We start from the raw sequence: 15,646 nt of genomic DNA, 5'->3' as shown, positions 1-15,646 counted from the left end.
TGGCAGCACCCTCAGGCCCCTGCCTGGCCGGGCGGGGAGCAGCACCAAAGCATGGCTGGCCGCCGGAGAAAAAGGGAGGTGACTTAGGCGGGGGCAGGCTCCCTACGCTTAGCCCTGGGCCCAGCCGCGCGGGGCGGGGGTGCTGCTTCTTCAGTGGTTTCACCTTCGCTTTGGGGACTTAACAGTAGAGCCACGGTCACCTATTTTTTCTGGGAGCAGAAACTGGTAGAAGGTGGAGAAGGAAGGGGTGCTGGGAAGAGGCGCGGTGCAGTATCCGCGCGGAGCTCTCCGCTGTCCGCGCGGGGCGGGGCCGCGCAGGTTCTCTGTAGCTCCCAGGTAGCGGAGAGGGGAGGCGGCCTGGAGGGGCGGGAGCCTTGAACCTGCCTCAGGGGGAAGAGAAACCCGGCTGCGGGCTCAAAGCCGTTTCTTGCAGGCGAAGAGTCAACTCGGCAGGGATTATTAACCAGGTCAGCTAAATGAGTCTGAACCTCTTTTCTAGAATCACTGTAGCAGCCACAAGGCACTTCCTCCCGCTCCCCTCCCTCTTCCCAACCCCCAACACCTCTTTTCTTTTTTCGTTTCTTTGCACGGTTTGTTTCCTTGACAGAATGTAATATTCATAGTTGTACTTTTGTAACCACACCAGGTCTAGCAGGTGGGGGAGTCGAGTGCATCAAGCCTGAAATCAGCCTTTGAAAGTTCTCTGACTGTTGGGTCTGAGATCTTGTCAAAGCCCATAAAGGAAAAGTTATTTCAGGTCCTTAGTAGAAATTAATCATGCTACTTAGGCGACAGGCACAACTTGGAATAAGGAAATAGCATGCAAATCTCAAAGGCGAGCCCCCTTGCGTAGCCTGTTGATGGACTCAGGAGCTGTGTGAGCAACCCTTGGCTTGCCCTGCTCTCCTCATGGCCCTTCAGGACCTGCAAAAGCCACACCCCACGTTTCCCCTTAGACATTACTTTTGCACGTCTCTGCTTCCGTGCTTAATTTTTAAGAGGTACAGAAGACATGGAATCATCATTTATTAGCAATGGAAAGTACCTTAGAAATAGAATCTAAGCTCTTATGTATACGCAAGGAACTGAGGTCCTGAAAGAGAGGAAGTGATTTGTCCAAGTCACGCAGCTAGGCGGAGGCAGAACTAGGACTGGCACCTTTGCCTCCAGAACCCTGGTCCTATTTGATGCCTGTTCTCTCTCACTTGATGTTGGCTGCCCTCTATGGGCGGCTGAATATGTCGCTTGTTCCTTAGATATTGAGCGGTTTCCAAGAGGTGCCCAGTTACTAGTTTGGAAAATGTACTCCTCAGTTCTGAAGATGTAATCTCCAGATATAGGCAAACCTAAAAAGTTAAGTTGAGTTGAATCTATGACTCCTCTTTCAGATTACTCTGGTTTTCTCGGTATTCCTGATATTTCACAAGGGTGCCACTTCATGTGGGGGCTTTCCAAGGATTTCTCTGTGAACCTTTAAAAAGATGCTGACCTACAGCTCTGGGCTCATAATAACATATTTTTCACCTTATGATGCTTGTGTTTTTTATTAAAGGGAAACAACCGTAATTGTTGATCAGAAGTTGTTTAGAGCCCTTTGCTGACACTTCAGAACAGGATTAGGCTCTTGTCTGAAAAGACAGACACTACATGAAAGAAATGGTTATAGATTATAAATACGGATTAATGCCTTTTTTATGTTGACAATTTGGATCACAACTTACTTGTCACCATGCATCCTGGACCTTTAGATTATTGCCCACAATAATAGTTTTAAATTACAAGAACCTCAAATTCAGGATTTTAGTAAGCATTTTTATAAGTCAAGCAGACTTGTAAAAGGTAGGTAATATATACTTGTAATTTAGTTTGGGAAGATAACTCTGATATGAATATAAAAATATATTTTAAATAATAAGTTGCATTATATTGTTTTATATCATTACTTTTATTGGTGTCAGTTTTATGAATTTCTCAATATTACAATGATAAATTTTAGCAAAGTTTCTAAGATAGTATAATTTTCCCTCATCTTGATTTTATGAGTAAAATTATAACTAAAAGTAAACTGTGGCTGTAAAATTACTCTCATCTATTCAGTATATAATTAATCAACATTAAGTATAGAGTTACTTCAGAAGCCATCACAATTCATAGTTTTGGTCAACTTGGTAAAAGAAAAAGCTCTTGTGAAAACAGTAATGAGCTCTTTCTAAACCCATCTGGGGAATCTCTCAGTTTTGAAATAGGTCCATTTTAAGATATTTCAAGTACCATTCAGTCAGAGGTAGAAAAAACAAGATTTTGACTGTCAAATGGCCTAATTATTTACTTAGTTACTCTAGAAACTGAGTATTATAAACATGGCCACAAGTCGGATCAACCTGACCTGGAGTGTTGAACTGTTTGATATTAATGTTATTTATAAAACAGTTTGACCACTTGATGGTCTCATCCTCAGGTTTTTAAGTCCTTTCCTTTTAGATTCTCTTAATCTTCTAATCTTTAAAGAATGAATTATAAGTATATTGTTGAGTGAATTACTTCCTGAATTTTTTTCTTTTAATAAGACTCCAGTTCCATTGGAATAATATAATTGAATTATCTATTTTATTTGGGAAATATTATGTGAATGATGTGACGTAGGCCAAAGATTTTGAGTGTGTACTTATACTAAGGACATGGGCTCTCGTTCCTCTTATTGTCCTTAACATTGTCTTAAACTTAAACCTTCATTGGTTGGAAAGTTGCCAAATGTGTAACTTGTCACTGGTCTAACAGTAACAACAGGTTTAAACATGCAGAGCAATAAGAAAGTGCCAAGTCCTTTGCCGTATCTGTTGGATACCAATAACAGTAGAACCAGTGTACAATAATAGCACAACAGAATGCTGAAAACAATCTTGTGTAAGTTTTCAAAGATTCTAGAGGAGTTTTTGTTTAAGTTTTGCAGTTCAGTAGTTTAAATCTTCTTGTTTCAGTCCACATCTGCCCATTTTTTATTTCTGCAGCATATACAGTAGTGACGAGGATGATGAAGACATTGAAATGTGTGACCATGACTATGATGGGCTGCTTCCTAAGTCTGGAAAGCGTCACTTGGGAAAAACTAGGTGGACCAGGGAAGAGGTAACTAATTATGTTACTAAAATGCGGAAGAAACCTAGAATGTATCAATTTATGAAAAACAAAAAAAATCAACTAAACGAGAGGTGCTCAAATTCATTAGTAGGCTCTTTGAAATGTTACCCTAGCCTGCCTGTGCAGCATGCTTACCTCTCATGTTCCCCAACATGTACACTGTATCATCCATTTCCCAACTTCTTTGTAGTTCTTTAAATGTCCTTTCCCTACTTTATGCTTCATCTGTGTTTCCTTCTGCCTATTCTGTTCTTGCCTCTTACCCTACAATGTCTTACTACTTCTTCATTACTTGTGGAGATATCACCTCTTCTGTGAAGCCATCCTGGCTTCCCCAGACAGGTTAGATGTGTCCCCCAATCATTGAATCCATGTTCTTACTTACTGTTGCTATAACTAGACTTTAAGTCTACTGAGGGCAGGGCAACACGCCTGTTCATTTTTGTATTCCTTGAACTCAGAATTGCTTGACACAAAGTGAGATATTAACAGGTGTTCCCTGAACAAATGAATGAATTGCTGTTTCCAAAAACAAAACAAACAAAAGAATAAAACAAAACACTCAGAGAACTTGTCTTGTTATAATTGGATTCATTTAACATTCTTGATCTATAATATTTCACAGAGCCATGTACATGAATGTCTATTCTAAAAGCAGTCAATAATGGATGGAAATAACTTGCTTCTCATCTTTCTTTTTTTGCAAGCTTATCAAAAGCTTGACCTTTGTAACAATGAAAAAATTTAAGGAGAAAAATTATTAATGTATGGAGAACATTTCTTTTTCTTTTAAGTTTCAAAAATTTTGCAACTGATTTTTGATTTTATGTTAGAATTAATGGTAATGACTTTTCCTCACTTTCATTCCACTCTACTTCACTTAAACCAGAGCTCCTATTGATAGGCAGGTAGGATTCCCAGTGAGGGCCATAGGAAATGCATATTTTATCCATGGAGATTGTGACTTGAATGGTCAGTTCTTAAAGATACAGAAGTTCTGTTGTTAACACTGGTTTCTTAATTCCTATGTCTGTGTTGTACCAGGGACTCACTTGTGTTTGAAAGTTATCTTTGCAAAAAATAGGAGGGTTCTTCACTTCTAGAAACATGTTTAGAAAGACACTGTGAACTAAAAGATTTTTCCTGATGTTCAGTGTCTTTTATGTTCTAAGTTTGGCCTTATTTAAATTATATTAGTACAAAAACTAAATGATTTTCTTACATCATACATGCCTTCAAGTTTAATTAACAAAAGTTGTCTTCAATATTTTATATGAAAGAGGTTGAACAAACTAAAAGTTAGAATAGAGATTGAACTATTTCTTACTCAAGATCCTATCTGTTGCCAGAGATAAATGTCTATTGAATCTAATATTGGAGTTCATTTCTTTTTTTCACAGAGTAAAACTTTTAACAGTTACTATATATCAATCGTTCAGTGAGCCAGGCATTAAGCTAACAGTTTTGCATAGTTACTTCATGTAACTCCAATAACCCTGTTGACATTAGCATTCCCATTGTATAGATAACAATTCTAAGGTACAGAAAAGCAAAATGATATACCTGAGCTTAAACAACTAATCAGTGGCTGAGTCAAGATTCAGACTCTGGTCTGTCTGACTCTAAATAAATCTATGCTCTAAACCTGTATATTACATTAACATGTGTTGTATTTGGATATTTTTGAGAGTTTTTTTTTCTGGATTGGATTATTGGATTGGTTCTCTTTTACTCTAACTTAAATAGAATTATATAGTAAGTGACTGATATCCTAGGATTACCTTTAAATGTCTTAGGATGAAAAACTAAAGAAGCTGGTGGAACAGAATGGAACAGATGACTGGAAAGTTATTGCCAATTATCTCCCGGTAAGTTAGTCATTTTTTCTTTCTGTAAAAGTAAATTTCCTCCCAAAGATTTAAATAAGATATTCTAGGAGAGGATATTAAGACATTACATATTTGCTCATATATAAGAAATAGGAAGAGAACTAACATATAATGTATATTGTAATGCATATAATTGGGGTTTCTAAATAGATTGTTAAAACACTTTTATGGCATTTAAAAAATATCTGCTTCTTATTTTATCTTTCCATTTATTAGGATAATATAAATTAGCATTTTGATGATTTGTTACATGGTAGATGACTAAACTTATCATTTTTCCCCCAAGTCAGCTTCTTTGAAATTTTCTATTTTTTTAATAGCCATACTTTTGATAACCTCAGTTTAAAAGTTTAGAGTCCTTTTAGACTTATTTCACTCCCCATCCCTTACATTCAAGCAGTGACTAAGGATTTGGGAATTCCTTTGTCATCAGTCCCTTCTTTTCATTCTCTGTTCACAGGTCCAGCCCCCTTCACTCTGTGGATGATTATAATGGCTTCCTAACTATCTTCCCTACTTGTAGCTTTCTACTTTTCCATCCATTGGCAGATGGAGCTTCCTAAAATGCAGCCGTACCGTGTCTTTTCAAAATTAACAACAGTGACTTAGTCTCACAAATTAAGTGCGCTGCCTTGACCTGGCACACAAGGGCCCTCCCATACGGCTCCGACGTACAGCTCCAGTTCTGTTTCCTACTTCCTCTCTGTAAGCAGGTTTAGTTGAATTCATTTCTGCTTTCCCTCCTCTGGGCTTTTGTCCTGGTGATGTTGCTTCATGTCCTTCAAAGTCCTTATCAAGAGCTTTTCTAGCCTCTTCCTAAGGAAACAATTTCTCATCCTAAGGAGGAATTTGATTTCCCATCTCAATATCATTTCACTTTGGTTTCTTCTTTCATATGAATCAAATTATGCCTTCTATTAGTTAATATATGTTTATCTTTTCCTTCTTATAAGATTACAAACTCTTATAAGGTAGGGCCTATCTTTACTCATCTTTATTCTGCAGTAGTAACACTTGGGGTCCTAAATTGAAGCAAGTGTCTTAGTTTCAATGGGAGTCATTTAGAGTGGATTCTCATAAAAGCCTGACCTTAATATAGAATCTCTAGCAAGGCTTAGCCTTAGTCCTTGTAGGCACTTACACATGCAACAGACTAAGGTTAAGGTTAAGTTAAATTGACAGCCATATGTACACTATGATGGTCCTTTTGTTCACATGGCAGGACATTTGCCCTCAGAAGACAAAGCTCCTAATTTTAGATGCAACTTTATATGTTCTTTAGCCTTAAATAATGGGGGATAGCCGGGCTCTCCAAACATACCCTAGAATGTGCTTGATTATGTTCACTGAATATTATCTCTGTATGACTTATATTATTTATATATACCAAAGTCTTCATTTGCACTTACCACAACATATCTATATGATAATGCATACTTTATCTTATCTGTCTAGAATCGAACAGATGTACAGTGCCAGCACCGATGGCAGAAAGTATTAAATCCTGAGCTCATCAAGGGTCCTTGGACCAAAGAAGAAGATCAGAGAGTAAGTTTGGTCTTCATTGGTATGCAAATAACAGTTAAGAATATTCCCTAAACATCTTTGTTGAATGTTTCCTTACTTGAGGAAACAGGTAAAGTATGCAAACAGGAAGTAGAGAACTCTATTCCCATATTTCCAATGAATGAAAGCAGATTTTTAGAAATTTTCTAAAGATCTTGTTACATTGAAGAATGATTACACTAACTCATTACATAACATTAAAATATAGATTATTTTTGTGTGTTTATCTGAAGGTGATAGAGCTTGTACAGAAATACGGTCCGAAACGTTGGTCTGTTATTGCCAAGCACTTAAAGGGGAGAATTGGAAAACAATGTAGGGAGAGGTGGCATAACCACTTGAATCCAGAAGTTAAGAAAACCTCCTGGACAGAAGAGGAAGACAGAATTATTTACCAGGCACACAAGAGACTGGGGAACAGATGGGCAGAAATCGCAAAGCTACTGCCTGGACGGTAATAATATGTCAAAAAATATATTGATTGGGAAGAATGAGGGAGTGGGTATTGAACGATCTGTTTTAAGTGTATGGTGAGTGAATCACATTCCATTGATCATAAGTGTTTCATTAGATAAAGCAGATCCATAGCTTTTAGAACCAGAAGATAGCTTAGACTTTATCTGGTTGAGTACTTCCAGAATCCACCCAACAATGAGCCTTGGACCACGTCATTGAATTTTCCTCAGCCTCAATTTTTTTTTTTAATTTTTAAAATGAGTAATAAACTACTTCACAGAGCCAGTGTTAGTATCAAGTAAAATGAATGTCGAAGCACTTTATAAACTATAAAACTCAAAATACCTAGAAGGAAACTGAGACAGTTTGTCTCTGGCCTGAGTTCATGTAGCTGGTTAAGTGACCAGAAGGAATTCAGCTACCATTTGTCTGATACCAGCTTATCGTTATACCACTGGCTTAATTTTCTTCTCTCGAAGAAAGAAATAGTGTATTTATAGAATTATCATACTGCTTCCAGGTTCTTAAATAATGTTAGTGTTATGCTTTCTTTTTAATGAAGGCACAAAAATAGCCTCATTATAAGGGATATGTATAGAAGCTCATTTTGTCCACTTCTCTACTTAAACAGTTAAAACAGATTTTGTTTAATTTGGAAGATACTTTTTTATAAAAGCTTACGTAAAAAAAAATAACTTAAGATAGAAAATATTTAAAATATTTTTGTTCTTGAGCTTTACAAACCAAAAGTGGAAAAAGGGTCACTTCAGTGATGACCATGGCTCTAATGGTTTATGTCATGTTCTCTTGTGAGGTGCTAAAGCATTTCCTCCCTTGTGACTCTGCATAAGCTTAGAGAATTCAAAAGGTTGATAAAAGGAGACCTTTTCTCCCATATGGTCTGAGAGGATATGCTGTTGATTATTCTAAAAATTTAAGGGGCGTTGAACTTCCTCTTTCTTTAGCATACATTCCCCATCCCCATCGAAATAGTAAAAGGGAGGCTTAAAACGTTTTTTTTTTCTTTGAATTGAGAAACTGTTTTCCTGAAATTGAAAGACTTCAGTGAAAATGCTTTGCAGTTTGAAAACATGTAAATATATTGGGAGTTAGCATCTTTCCTTTCTGGATCCCATTTTCCATTCTCACCTCTGTCTAGTTAGGGAACAATGTGAAGTAGTTTTCAAAAGAGGGGGGTTTTTTTTTCACTCAAAATTTCTGGCTAGTACTATTCGAGAAAAAGGGAGGACAGTGAGGTGACAGCAGCCTCATTATCATTCACCAAACTTCATTGAGTGCCTATTGTGGTGTAGGCCTGTCTAAGCCACACTCATAGGAGTGACTTTGTAAGATGGCTGGAACTTAAGGTGTATTAGAGTCTTATACCATGAGTAGTCAGAATAAACATGAAGGGTTATTATACTGAAAATACTCTTTTATCAAGGAAACAAAATGATTAAAGGATTTCAAAATGTATAGAAAGCTACAATTTCATATTATGCAATTATGAGAAATCTATGGATTTTTAATAGGTAATAGGGGGAACATGCTTTTGGAAGGTTAGAGAAGACTGAAACAATTAAAGACACTATTAGTGGACCAAAAGAAAAGGTCTCTGTTAGAAACAGTTTTCTGTCAATTAACTCTAATCTGAATTGAAATTTTTTGTTTGTAAAATTTGTATGTGATATATTTCTGTGCAGAACTGATAATGCTATCAAGAACCACTGGAATTCTACAATGCGTCGGAAGGTCGAACAGGAAGGTTATCTGCAGGAGTCTTCCAAAGCCAGCCAGCCAACAGTGGCCACAAGTTTCCAGAAGAACAGTCACTTGATGGGTTTTGCTCATGCTCTGCCTTCAGCTCAGCTCCCTCCTACTGGCCAGCCCTCAGTGAACAATGACTATTCCTATTACCACATTTCTGAAGCACAAAATGTAAGCCACTCCTGAGAATTTCATTTAAGGAGAGAGATGGTTATTTTAGTTCCAGTTAATGATAATCTCTTGCAGCCGCATACTTTTCAGAGAGTTTTTATGAACAGGATCACAATCAATCAGATAAGGGTAGGTATCGGCGTTCCTGACATGTTTCCGGAAACAAGGGCATTAAATGATTTGTCCAGGGTAACGCAACTCATAGAGACAGTGCAGACTGGCATCCAAGTTGTTCGATTCTAACGCCGCTTCAAATATAATTTGAAGTTGGTTTTTTAATGTAAACTCACTTAACAAGACCCTGCTGAAGAGGAATGGAGGAATGGGGATGCAGCTGCAGTTTAATATTTCTCTCTCCCAAAATGAAAGTGAATGTAATATTACATTTAAAGAGGATATATTTTGACATTAATATTCAGCAGAAAATTATAAGCTCCATTGTGGTAGTGATCGAGCAAAAATTTCTTAATTTATTTATTCTGTAAGTGTTTACCTTCGTACTCTGAGTCAGGAGCAGTTACATGACACAATTCTCTGGTGTCTCTTTTTATCCTCCTTGGGTCACTGTGATTCCTTCTTCATTTCTCGATATTTCTACTAAGGGAAAGAAATATTCCTAGTGAGTAGAAAGAGAAGAATAATGAGAAAAAAAATCAAGAAACTGTAATCTTAAAATTAACAATAATAAATGATGAAACTTATTTATGCAAGAATGCAGAGTTCATATGCAAATTATATGCAAAACATATTGTAAATAGTTTTTACTCTTTTCTCCCTGTTCCACGTATTATTTGACTACAGACTTTCCAGAAAGATCTTAGGTGAATGAACTGTCATAAGAGGTTCTGTGCTATTTACTAAAACCCATATTATTCCCAGAGAAATATATCTTTTTTATAAACAGCTAGTACCATTAGTTTTTCCTATCAAAACTCCTTTCATACTTTCATGAGTGTAGTTTAGATTTATTTTTCATTGTGTTTTTCTTTAATTAAGGAATACTTCCTGTCAGGATTGGTGAGCACTTTAAATTTATTTCACCATGAATGACTTGGCCTTTGTTTTGCTTTTTGTCTAGGTCTCCAGCCATGTCCCATATCCTGTAGCGTTACATGTCAATATAGTCAACGTCCCTCAGCCGGCTGCTGCAGCCATTCAGGTAAGGTCACTGTAAGGTCATTTCATAGTAAACTTATCGTCTAGGTAAGGCAGCCTTTTTAAGAAATGCTCTATTTCTTTCATCTAAACACTTATTTTCACCTGACCTACTGAAGTTAAAAGAGAAGGGAAGAGTGGAGAGATGGGTGGAGCTCCAGGCAGCCATCTACCAACCTTTCTTCCTGTGTGAGTTTCCTTAGGAATTCCGATTCTCCAATATTACAAGTTGGAACTACTCACCAGTCAGCATCCACTCTAGCCTCAGATTTCACATCACTCCCTTACATCTAGAATAACATTCATGAAGATTCCTACAGTGGCCAGATTCAGTAGGCATTGGTTTCATGCCAAGGCTCTTTGGGCTACGTGGTCCTTCGTGTGACTACAGGCCACAATCATTGCATTTACAGCTTCCAATAAGGCCCTTGTCTTTTTGTCTCCCTTAACTTTTAATTTCAGAGACACTATAATGATGAAGACCCTGACAAAGAAAAGCGAATTAAAGAATTAGAGTTGCTCCTAATGTCGACTGAGAATGAGCTCAAAGGACAGCAGGCTCTACCAGTAAGAATGTCACCATGTGCTTGAATGGTGGGGGGCAGGGGGTAGCAGTTTTACCCTGGTGCTCTTCTGTATCTTTTCCCTTCTTTTCTAAATATTATGGGATCAAGACTCTATATATCTGTTCGTAATATTTAAAGACAAGAAGTTGTTGGTAAGAAAACACCATTGGTATCAGAATGTTGACTAAATTGGAAGTAGTCCTTTTGTGTTGCAGTAGAAATTCAACATCTACTTGTGATGGTCATCACTGATTTTTTTTCAGAAGGACTGTAATCAATTCAAAGACTAGCAGAGATAAAATGAATGAAATTATGCATTTTTTATAAAGTTTTATATTTCTGTGGTGCCTATTTAATTTTTGTCTGTTATTTTTCTTAACCTAAATTTTCATACTTTATAATTTCAAACGTGATTTGATGCATGTTCAACGTATACATGTGAAAAAGATATATATAATCTCTCCACAATAACATTAGCTGCTCTCTTTCGTTTGCATGTATGAAAGCTGTGCAGACCATTACTGAATTCTGACATCTTTTATAGTGATTGGGCAGCAAACTGGGAAAGCAGCTTGCACTTTGTAACCTATGTAGTTAACCAGCCAAGAGACTAAAAGAGATGTGATACATAGTAGGTATTCTTAGGAGTAAATTTTTTTTTTTTTTTTTTTTTTTGGTTAAATAATGAAATGATTATGTGCTTATGTTAGTTGGACCACTTTTTAACTTTGTTTTGCAATTTCTCCTGTTGCATGGTCATGCTGAAAGGAGACTTCTGTTAACTTGCTCTTCTGCTTTCCTGACCACGCCGATTTGGCAGCCCTTCACTGCATCGGTGCAGTCCTTAGCATTAGGAAGGCATAGAAGCAACAAGAAGATACGCAGATAAAAGCAACTAACTCTTAAATTCTCCAGCTTTTTTGTAAGTTAGAAAGAGAATAGGAGAATTCTTAATTCACGGCAAACATTTATGATCCTCTTGGAAATAATATTAAAGTAGATTTTTAAGACACTGCATGAGAGTTGTGCTTTTTAACATAGTCCCTCTATTTGCATTTTTAACAAAATGATGACAATTAAGTTAATCATGTAGGTGACAAACTGTACCGTTTTATGAAATGACCTTAAAAAGCAGGGTCTTGCATTGATAAAAGGAAACATCTTGACAACTGTTTTATAGGCGCAAGTTTTGGATGATGCAACTGCTTTTATCTTTCCTCTAACAGCATCTGATACCTTGTGCAACTTCATTGCTAAGTTCCTTCTCCCTTTCTTCTCCCCACTCTTTCTTTATTCCCCCACCCCCTCCTTAGACACAGAACCACACATGCAGCTACCCCGGGTGGCACAGCACCACCATTGCCGACCACAGCAGACCTCATGGAGACAGCGCACCTGTTTCCTGTTTGGAAGAACACCACTCCACTCCATCTCTGCCTGTGGATCCTGGCTCCTTACCTGAAGAAAGCGCCTCTCCAGCAAGGTGCATGATCGTCCACCAAGGAGCCATTCTGGATAATGTTAAGAACCTCTTAGAATTTGCAGAAACACTTCAGTTTATAGATTCTGTAAGTAGAATTGTTAAGGCAAGTTAATATTTTTAGAAGGGGAATTAGGAAACCTATTTCTCAAATCATTGCCATTTTCTGTTATTGGCATATATTAATGTAAAGTTAAAAGTATGATTTTAGTCTCTGTGTGTTTGCTTTTTCAAAGATCTGACTTCATAGACTACCCAGATAAAAGGTAGCATTCCACGCATTTCCTTCAAAATGCATGGTTTTTAAAGATAGTGAAGTTAATGACCTGTAAGTAGAGCTTGGGTTTTAGGGATGATGTTCAAGTTATTTTTAACCTTTTACTTTGCTTCTTTGTGTTTCGCTAGAATTGTGCTTTCCTTTTGGATAGCACATTAAGAATTATGTTTACTCAGAGCTTAAATAAGCAATCTTTCAGTGTATTTGAAGTGCTAACAAGTTTATTAAATGGTGTGTGGCTTTCTCCCCAAAACATCGATTATGGATTACCATTCCCAATTGGTTCACTGAGATGAACCATCTTTCGTGAAACAAACTTGAGTTCAGCACCTCAAAAGCAGACACTCAATTCATTTTCTTTGTTTCCCAGTTGATTAAAAAGCTTTTATTGTATACCCATGAGACGGGGTGAACATTGCCAATTGTGCCATGTAGAAAAGGGTTTTTCTTTTCTTTTCTTTTTTTTTTTTTTTTTTTTTTTGCTTTAGACGACATGCAAATGCTAGAGTACCAGGAGGTCCCTACAGCACTCATGTAGGACCAGCCTTGAGGCAGCGTGGCAGACATACTATGCAGTGCACCCGAACAATTGTTAATCCTGAAGCTGTTGCTCAGGAAGTCAAACAAGCGGGGCAGGTGTTTACCTTGCATTCAGCGTCTCTTTCTCAGTGCTGTGTTTCAGGTGATGGCACACATCATGCACACACTGTCTCAGAGTTCTGCGCCTCCCACATTGTTTCAGGATTCTTCATCATGGTGTGACCTCAGCAGTTTTGAACTCTTTGAAGAAGCAGAATTTTCACCTAGCCAGCATCACGCAGGCAAAGCCCTACAGCTCCAGCAAAGAGAGGGCAATGTGCATAGACCTACAGGAGAACCTAACACGAGGGTGAACAAACGCAAGTTGAGTGAGGGTTCAATTGACTTGCTCAAGCCCTTACCTCCTGCGAGGCACAGCACAATTCCACTGGTCATCCTTCGAAAAAAGCGGGGCCGGGCCAGCCCCTTAACCACTGGAGACTCTAGCTCCTTCATACTTGCTGACGTCAGCAGTTCAACTCCCAATCGTTCCCCTGTCAAAAACCTGCCCTTCTCCCCTTCGCAGGTAGAGCACAATTTCTGCACAGCTGTTACTAATTTTCAACAGACAACTGAGCCTTAATAATCTAGAAACTAATCTTTTGGAACAAATGACTAATTACTGTTGCCCTCACTGATTTCGTTCCATTGCTGAATCTAGCTGTTGCTAAGTCATACTGCCTCACAAAGTTTAGGCTATCTGTAGGCCAACTGATGATTTTGTCATAATTCTCTTTTTGGTGATTTGAAAGATGGTTAGTTGCATGAGATGTGCTTCTATTTCCTTCAGCACTAGAGTTTAACATTTCTATCCCTTCCTCTTCTCCCACCTCTTCCCTCCCTTTAAAAACTTTAACGGATTTTCTGCCTCTTTCTTCATTTATTGTGTGATTCACTGACCCCAGGGAGGAGGGAATTAAACTATGTTTGGGTTGCGACTAGAAATTTTAAAGTTTTTAATTCATCTTTAAGTGAAAAAGTTTTAAAAGAGGATGAGAAACAAATGCTTAAGGAAAACAACTTATGTTTTAATTTCAGTTTCTCAACATTGGCTCTTTTCAGTTATGCCATACTGTTTTATTAGCACAGTATTTGCCAATGAATATTTTTATTTCATATAGTATTTTTTAAAGACATGGAAATTTTAATTCTTATCAGAGACTTCTGTTTCTTAATTATCAAAATAATTTGAAGTTAATAGATAATTTGGCACTTTAAACATTTTTCCAATTATATTCATTGAGTTTGTTTTAAGAACAACTTTAAGTATGAACAAATGATGCACTCACCAAAAAAAATTATCTTGTTTTTTTGCTTGTATTTTTCTAATTGTGTTCTAGAGAATATTAGTTCTGTAAGACTTTAATAGATGTTCCAGAAAATCATCTAAATATATAAGCATTTAAGTTTGGGAAACATTGAATCAAACAGTTAAAAATTGGTTTCTTTACTGCAGAACCTCTTGGAGTTTTTAATACACCAATCGGCATTGTGAATTTCCAGGGGAAGGTTATGACATGTTTGTTTCCCAAACTTATTTTACCTTGGAATCATTTGAGGAATGCTTGTATTTTCCCAGAATATTAGCGTTCTGAGAGACAAAGTTTATTATTCAAGAATTTTCCACACAACATAAACCTTCTGTAATAATGGTCCATAGATCTTTAAAGAGAGAAAGCAGATTATGAAAGAAAAACAGTAATTACTTTCCAAAAAATCACTTTAACGTTTTTAATCTTAATAAAGAGTGCATCTTGTTTACAGCCATGCTACCATGAACAAGCCCGATCTAGTCTGATCTTGGAAGCTAAGCAGGGTCAGGCCTGGTTAGTACTTGGATGGGAGACCACCCAGGAAGACCAGGTGCTGTAGGCATTAAAAATTTAAAAAAAGGGATTGTAAACTGACAAGGTCTTTGCAATTTGTGAGGTCAACCAAGGGTAGCCTTGCCTAAAAAATAAAAATAAATAAAAAATAAATAAAAAAGAGTGCATCTCATTCTCTTTAATTGTGAGAATATTTTCTTAGGATTTTGCAAGTTTTTCAGCATTGACACTAAATTTTATTTCTTTGAAATAACACTCCAAATCTTGGGTGCTCAATTAAAATAAAACAATACCTTTGTGGCTCTACATGTTGTTATCTTTATTATTTCATAGTGGGTCAGTAAAACATACTTGCTTGTTATCAGGGTGTGATTTTTAAATTCGGCTGAATAAAGAATCACCGTTTAATCTAAGTAATTTTTTTTCTTCCCATATATAGTTCTTAAACACTTCCGGTAATCATGAAAACTTAGACTTGGAAATGCCTTCTTTAACTTCTACCCCTCTCAATGGTCACAAATTGACTGTTACAACACCATTTCATAGAGACCAGACTGTGAAAACTCAAAAGGAAAATACTATGTAAGTTCTTGGTTCAATAATAAAATTATTTATCTTATTTACTTATATTTAATTAATGGAATATAGTCCCCAAATGTCTAATCTATTTGTATGTATATAATCTACTCGTATGTACATAATCATGTGTATTCCACACTGAATATGTCTGTCCTGGGCATGTTGCAACTACCTAGAGGTGGAAGGTGCTAGGGTAA

At 37.0% G+C, this 15,646-nt stretch overlaps 1 protein-coding gene and 1 pseudogene across 5 annotated transcripts in view; both read left to right on the top strand.

Moving 5' to 3' along the window:
- The first annotated feature begins 82 nt into the window (after positions 1 to 82).
- The window catches only part of MYB (MYB proto-oncogene, transcription factor), a 31,632-nt gene continuing 16,068 nt past the window's right edge, over positions 83 to 15,646 (top strand). The window contains exons 1-11 of one of the 5 annotated variants that reach the window (XM_011356180.2): positions 83 to 467; positions 3,009 to 3,126; positions 4,935 to 5,006; positions 6,483 to 6,575; positions 6,827 to 7,047; positions 8,753 to 8,987; positions 10,066 to 10,146; positions 10,605 to 10,709; positions 12,022 to 12,276; positions 13,208 to 13,570; positions 15,310 to 15,452. In XM_011356180.2, coding sequence (XP_011354482.1) covers positions 3,046 to 3,126; positions 4,935 to 5,006; positions 6,483 to 6,575; positions 6,827 to 7,047; positions 8,753 to 8,987; positions 10,066 to 10,146; positions 10,605 to 10,709; positions 12,022 to 12,276; positions 13,208 to 13,570; positions 15,310 to 15,452 — 1,649 coding nt within the window. In that variant the 5' untranslated portion in view covers positions 83 to 467; positions 3,009 to 3,045. The other 4 variants (XM_011356182.2, XM_011356181.2, XM_023528396.1 and 1 more) reach the window with 4 other exon arrangements.
- LOC111737228 lies at positions 14,801 to 14,919 on the top strand (annotated as a pseudogene).

Source organism: Pteropus vampyrus, unplaced genomic scaffold (assembly GCF_000151845.1).
Source record: "Pteropus vampyrus isolate Shadow unplaced genomic scaffold, Pvam_2.0 Scaffold24, whole genome shotgun sequence".
Taxonomy (NCBI): domain Eukaryota; kingdom Metazoa; phylum Chordata; class Mammalia; order Chiroptera; family Pteropodidae; genus Pteropus; species Pteropus vampyrus.
This window is presented reverse-complemented; position numbering and strand designations above follow the sequence as displayed.